The 6,996-nt window shown below is 44.5% G+C and overlaps 1 protein-coding gene across 1 annotated transcript in view; it reads left to right on the top strand.

Moving 5' to 3' along the window:
* Positions 1 to 6,996, top strand: part of LNX2 (ligand of numb-protein X 2) — a 57,172-nt gene that overhangs the window by 42,016 nt on the left and 8,160 nt on the right. The window contains exon 7 of the mRNA XM_018570249.1: positions 2,147 to 2,375. Coding sequence (XP_018425751.1) covers positions 2,147 to 2,375 — 229 coding nt within the window. The remainder of the gene's footprint in view (positions 1 to 2,146; positions 2,376 to 6,996) is intronic.

Here is a 6,996-nt window from a genome sequence, read left to right as displayed (position 1 = left end):
CCCCCCCCGGACTGAACCGCCGATTCCCGTAGATGGTATCACCTACCTCTGTATAGTGCGCTCTCGCCACCAGCGCCAGCACCACGACACGGAGCAGCAGCCGGCATCTAGCACACAGCGCCGCTGCTGCTTGCGGGCCGTCACGTGACGCGGAATTCTTCCTCCCGTCATCAGCTGCTGTATATCACTGGATATACAAAGCACTGTAGAACTTCTAAAAAGAGAGTGCATAGCAGAAGTTGTTTCCTTTCAGACTCTTATGTATAGGTGTTTCTCCTGCACTCCTTTCAGCATCTGGAACCATCAGTCATTGTGGTGCTCGCAGTGACAAACACGGATGGCTCTGCCCATATCACTGGATATACAAAGCACTGTAGAACTTCTAAAAAGAGAGTGCATAGCAGAAGTTGTTTCCTTTCAGACTCTTATGTATAGGTGTTTCTCCTGCACTCCTTTCAGCATCTGGAACCATCAGTCATTGTGGTGCTCGCAGTGACAAACACGGATGGCGCCGTTTATCCTCAAATCCGAACAACAAGTGAAGTCACCAGCACTCAAAATTTTTTATTAGATCTTGCTGATCGTTTATTGATGTCACGTGTCAGAACAGCCAACGTTTCGGGGGCCACGCAGGGTCCCTTCATCAGGGCGACATAGTGACGGTCACTATGTCGCCCTGATGAAGGGACCCTGCATGGTCCCGAAACATTGGCTTTTCTTACACATTTGACATTAATAAACGATCAGCAAGATCTAATAACGACATTTTCTGAGTGCTGGGGTCTTCACTTTTTGTTCTTTTCAGACTCTCTCTCCTTGTATGGTGCTGTTTTAAAAGGCAGGGAAAGAGGAGAATTAGTAAGTCACTTCTCTGAGTTCATGTTGCAAAATAGTTTGCCACACGGGCAAACTGTACTGAGATGAGGAAATGGTTTGCACAAGTAAGAATGCAAATTTGGGAGGTCTCTCTGTGTAGTCTGCACTTGGTGAATTGGTTAGTGGACTACTTTAACCAGTTAATTAATACCCTGCAGGGATAGGTTTGCTTAATGAAGCCAGTAATAGATCCCACTCTGCCAAATCATTGGTAGAGTGGGTTTTCCATTACTTGCTTGTATTTAATTAGCAACATATGAAACCGGTTCAATCATAACATTATGTTTTTAATCTCTTCAGACACAGATGGCTGTACCATTGACCAACCACATAAACATTTTCCTGGGCTATGCATAGAATGTGTCATATAAAGTGCTTGCATAGCCCACACTTTTTTGTGTGTGTTCATGATAGAGTAGGTAAGGGTGAAAAACCCTTGTCATCTTATTTTTTTGCTGTGAGAGATTCACTTCCCTTCACTTCCTAGCTCAGAGATTCAAGAGGTGAGAGGAAATCTCACCAAAGTGAGAGGAACTCTCCCCAAAGTGAGAGGAACTCTCCTCTTTCGTCTATGAAGGTTCTCATTCATCCAGGTCATGGTATATCTGTAAAGAATAAATCAAGGCAACTGGACTTGCTGTATTTTTCTTGGAGACATTTTTGAACTGAGAAAGTCAGTTGGATGACCTGCAAAACGTCTTCAGGAAAAATATAGAAAGTCCAGTTGCCTTGATTTATTCATTACAGTTAACTCTCGTCTTAGATAGCTGTCACCAGAACATTTGTTCCCATTAAACGATTTATCCTCACATCTTGCTCCCATGATGCCTTTAAAATGTAGTATTTCCCCTTTTTCTTTAATCTAAGCCGCTAAGGGTCTAACCCTTTCCTACTCTATCCAAAACTGCAAAAAGGTTTTGCCTTTACATGCACTTTAAGTCCACACAAGATTTGTACATCAGATGTGGCTTCTTATTTCTCTTTGGAAATCCAGGTGGGAGATCTCCCCTCTTTCCCCTGGTTTTACTAGATCTCTGTCCTCCTATCACAGAGTCTCCCTGCTTTTGCTGCATTATGCAAATCCTGTAAACCCAGGTGCACAGATCTTGTCATCTGGAAATTGTAGTTATTTGACCTCTAAAGGACCAGCTCACTATCTACTAAGGTATATCGTCATGCATATTGTTAGCTCTCTTTGTGTGAAGCACATATACAAATATAGTATTCAAAGTTATTAGTCTGAGGTGTCCTGTTTGTGTTATCTCACCAGGTGATGTTCTACTGAGTATAAATGGCATTGATCTCACCAATCTGAGCCATAGCGAAGCAGTGGCCATGTTGAAAGCCAGCGCTGCCTCCGCAGTTATCACACTGAAAGCCCTGGAGGTGGAAGTTCTTGAAGAGCAGGCACAAGTAAATGAAGAAATGAGCACAATCAGCGAGAATGAGTATGATGCCAGCTGGTCTCCATCATGGGTCATGTGGTTGGGTCTTCCCAGGTATGTAACAATTAAAAAAAAAATTCCTGGTTGACCCAAAACAATGCTGAAGTCGGCACCTACAACAATGGAACGCATTTGTAATGAACTAAATAAAGTTGTAATAAGATGAATTACTAAATGTATTACTCACCAAGGGCCAATTATTGCTGTTTCTTAACAAACCATCTCCCTTACAACAGCATTAGATCTTCTAAAGCAGGGGTAGGCAAGCTCTCTGGCCTTCTAGCTGCTGTAAAACCACCAATTCCATTAGGCACTGCAAGACTCTGACAGCCACAGGCATGACCAGAGGCAGATGCATCATGGCATCTGTAGTTTCACCGCAGATAGAGGGCCAGTGTTTGCCTACCCCTGTTCTAAAGATCTATAAAAGTCACTTCAAGTAATTTATTACATGTCTATGCAAGATCACAGACCAGTAACTAATTCTTGTGAATTTTGGCTGAAATTCTTACAGAGGATGTCCATGCCAATCACGATTTTTGTTGAAGGAGCCAGTGCACAAATTCTCCCCAGAGACTGCAGCCAATTCAACCTGCAAGCTGAACAAGAAAAATCTAATAGTGTATGATCAGCTTAAAAAGCTTAGTTAACTGCTTCCCGTCGGTTGGGCGTTCAAAAACGGGAGCCCTCTAGATGTGTGTGGGCGTCTTAAGACGTCCTACAACAAACCCCCCCCCCATGCGCACCGCCAGCACACGCATGAGCGGGAAAACTGCCTACTATGTAAGTGATGGCTGCTTACATACAAGCGTTCCTTAACAAGAGACGCCCTATCGCTTGTATTTTGCATGTGGGTGTGCCCTCTGGCTCTGTGATCGGAGATCAGAGGGAGATCGGTACACCAACTCCCCGCCAGTTTCTGAATGTAGGAAGTGATGCATATTACATCACTTACAAATTCAGCTGTCATTTACGGCTACATGAGCCATGGAGAAGCTGGTGAAGCAGAGGAGGAGAGAAGCTTTCAGGAGGCCTAGCAGCGGTGACAGAAGTCAGGATGCTGAGCGGTGACCGCTGTCAACTTACAGGAAGCGGAGCTCTCCTCCTGCACCTCCCGGTTCTGCCTCCTGTGTCAGGATGGAGATCGGTAATTGGAGCAGAGCGCTGTGATCAGCCACAGGAGGTGGAGCTCTCTTCCCCCATCACCCACCCCGCCTCCTGTGACAGCCCATTCAGGATGGAGAGTGGTGTACAAACACCATCCAGCTGATCGGTGAATGTTAGTAAGCATACTATGTCCAGTTATTTACAATGTCCCAGTTACAAATGAATGGAAAGTGATCTACATCACTACCCTTTATTCATGATTGTGGACTTAGTAACTTACACTATAGCCACAATTTATGAATGGACAGGAACACTCAGTATAGATGCTTCTTGTTCCTTCATAACAGGGGTCGCAGAAAAAGGAATTGAGGTCTCTGTGTCCTCAATCTCTTTTTCTGTTTTAAAAGGGAAATATCAGGGGTCTGTTTAGACCCCTAATATTTCCCTAGAGTTCCCAGCAGTAAAGAAATAAAATAAATAATTAAAAAATGATTTCAAAATGGTTACAAAGGTTGGAAAAAAACATAATTTTTGGTTTTGATTTCGACCTGACAATTTTTTTTGTTTTCGGTTTCTGTCACAAAATTTCATTTCGGTGCATCCCTAGTAGAAACTGCACACAATTGTTTCCACATCATAGAACTTTATGATGGTAATACAGTTTGCAGTGTATTTGCATTTATTCCACATTCATCTCTCTGTTTACTTGTTACATAAGAGGAGATGGTGAAGTATGTAAATGAGACATAAGTTTAGCACACAATTTGCCTATAAGCCAGTTGTAGCACAGTAGTCTGCACTGTTTAGATCTTCATTCAATTGTGAGTGAAGAGCTGAAACCTGAATTTGCTGCATAAGCGGGAATATTTTATTCTACTTTCCTCTTGTTCCTCTTGTTTCTTTTCCTCCTGTTCATTTTTATACATTCCGTTTACTTGTTCCAGGAAATGTATATTGAAACAGATTTAACATTCCACTGAGCAGTGTTTCCACATCTATGCTTGTGGCTCCCGATTAACCATTAAAAAGCAAATTCATTTAAACACACTCCCATTATTATAATGGCCACTGGCTGCCTCTAAGCCAGTGGTTCTCAACCTGTGTAACCTCAGGACCCATATTTTTCCATGGTCCTTAGGTCGCGACCCAAGACGCACTACAATGGAATTGGGAGTAGGCCATAGAGGTAGTCTTGAAGGCTGCTTCACATATGTGCAGGTACCTCTAGGTATGCACTTTATACCCACAGCAATTTTTTAAAAAGTTGCTCTACATTTCTTGTCATGATAGAAGTATGAGAGCTTTACTTGTCCCTTGACTCTTATTTTCATCCTGTTGTTTCACCACTTAGTGAGTCGCTGACGCAGAGAAGTCATGCAGGTCAGGACTTATTACTTTTACTTAACTGACTGCATGCTTGTATCATGTTAGTGACTTACTAAGCAGTGACGCTATCAGACGAGCATGACAGCTAGGAAAAAGCGAACACTGGCAGCTTCCATATTCTTTTATGATAGCCTCAGTGCCTCCCCCTCTCCAGTACTTGTCAGACATGCTATTAAAGAAAACTTGTGCTTGGGGTTACCATTGTGCAGAGGCGGACTGACCATTCGGTCCGTCGGGCACTGCCCGAGGGCCCGCGGCCACAAAGGGGCCCGTCACCGACCCCTGTTCCTTTTCGCCGTTTTCCAGCCTGCAATCAGCATATTTATTTTCTGGGCCCACCAGACCCTGCCGCTGCCACTTTAACACAGTACAGCCTGATAGTATGACAGTGGCGGCTGGGCAGGGCCTGTCTTTAGCTGCTCTTCGATTGGCTGCTGCTCCCTCGGTTCAGCTCCTGGATTGTCTGGCGCGCTGCATGATTAGGTTCTTCGATCTGTCCTGCACACACATGGCTGAAATGGTGTGTTGTATCAGATCGGTGCAGGGATGGAAGGTGTATGTTTACTGTACATGGGGGAAAGATGGAGATCACCAGCACTCATTTTTTTATGTTCCGTGTAAGGAGAAGGGGGGCTCCTTGTAGGAGGAACAATAAACAAACTTAGATAAGCCGAGCAGCAGGAGAAGAACTAAAAGGAGTGAAGGGGAGAGAGAGGGGAAAGGGCTTTGAATGTCAAGGAGAGATGAACAAACAGCAAAGAACAGTAGGGCAAAACCACAATATATAAAGGCAGAGCAAGGTAGATGACTGTATACAATGGCGAATAAAAAGATCACAAATGTCATTTCATGATAAAATATAACAAATTATGTACAATACATCATATCATCCGTTAGCATGCAAGCAAGAAAAGCAGACTACCTGTCATATCGCCTTGCTTTGCATACATCCACGCTATGTGTAGTATGTAAAATGCCTATAGGGGGGAAAGCATCATGTGTGTCTGAATGCATGTCATAGGACAAATGAGTGCTGGTGATCTCTATCTTCTACGATTTTGGAATACACGGTGCCATCCGTGCAATCACTACCAGCACCACAATCATGTATCCAGGTCTAATCGCTGTAAGGAGTGCAGGTGACACATCAACAACAACACTACATATATACATCAAGGGACAGTGACCGCTTGAGGCTAGGTTCCCACATACACTACACCGCACGACACCCGGGACGCGTGTCCTAGGATTGCGCAGTCCTGTACAATGCAGGCAGCGAATTGCTTTTAATTTCAAAGTTGTGACATCCGCGCAGCAATTGCAGATAAAAGGTACATGTGCCTTTTTTTTTCATGATGCGCGGCTGTTTTAGTTTCATAATCGTTTTCGGAAGCATGGGCGGAATCACAGCAGGAAACCGTGCAATCTGGCCTGCGACTGGGGTGTCATTAGAAAATAATGGTACCCACAGCGCAATCGGTTCACACCTAGGCGACTCCTAACCACGCAGCAATCCGCACAGAATCGTGTGCGATTGCCACCCGGTGAGGTGTCGCTTAGGTGCGAACCTAGCCTCAGACTGACAAATGTACCCAAAGATGTAGGGCGAGTGAAAGTAGCGCTGTGAACAATTCACTGTGAACAATTCACTGAGCCATGCATGACACGTATTCTCCACTGGGCTGGTGCATGCATTTTTGCCTACACAGGCAAATCTAAATTTTTCTGCCTGCACCCTCAGGCTGCATCTTTACACCAGCCCTGCTTAAACTGCTTGCCAATTGGCCCCGGCTCCCTCGTTCGGCCCTGGCTTTTAGACTGTCCAGCCCTCACAGATCCAGGTGAGAAGAGATAGTGGAATGACGGGTGTCACTCTGGTACTTCAAGGACCTGGCCTCCTCCGGGGCAACCTACTGCACCCACCCACTGGACCTGCTGAAGGTAAGGGCTTGCCCGTGTTCTGGCATGAGCAAGGTAGATGACTGTATACAATGGCGAATAAAAAGATCACAAATGTCATTTCATGATAAAATATAACAAATTATGTACAATACATCATATCATCCGTTAGCATGCAAGCAAGAAAAGCAGACTACCTGTCATATCGCCTTGCTTTGCATACATCCACGCTATGTGTAGTATGTAAAATGCCTATAGGGGGGAAAGCATCATGTGTGTCTGA

This window comes from Nanorana parkeri, unplaced genomic scaffold (genome assembly GCF_000935625.1).
Source record: "Nanorana parkeri isolate BGI_ZX_2015 unplaced genomic scaffold, ASM93562v1 scaffold1487, whole genome shotgun sequence".
NCBI lineage: Eukaryota > Metazoa > Chordata > Amphibia > Anura > Dicroglossidae > Nanorana > Nanorana parkeri.
The sequence above is the reverse complement of the archived record's forward strand: the minus strand, read 5'-3'. Positions and strand labels throughout refer to the sequence as shown.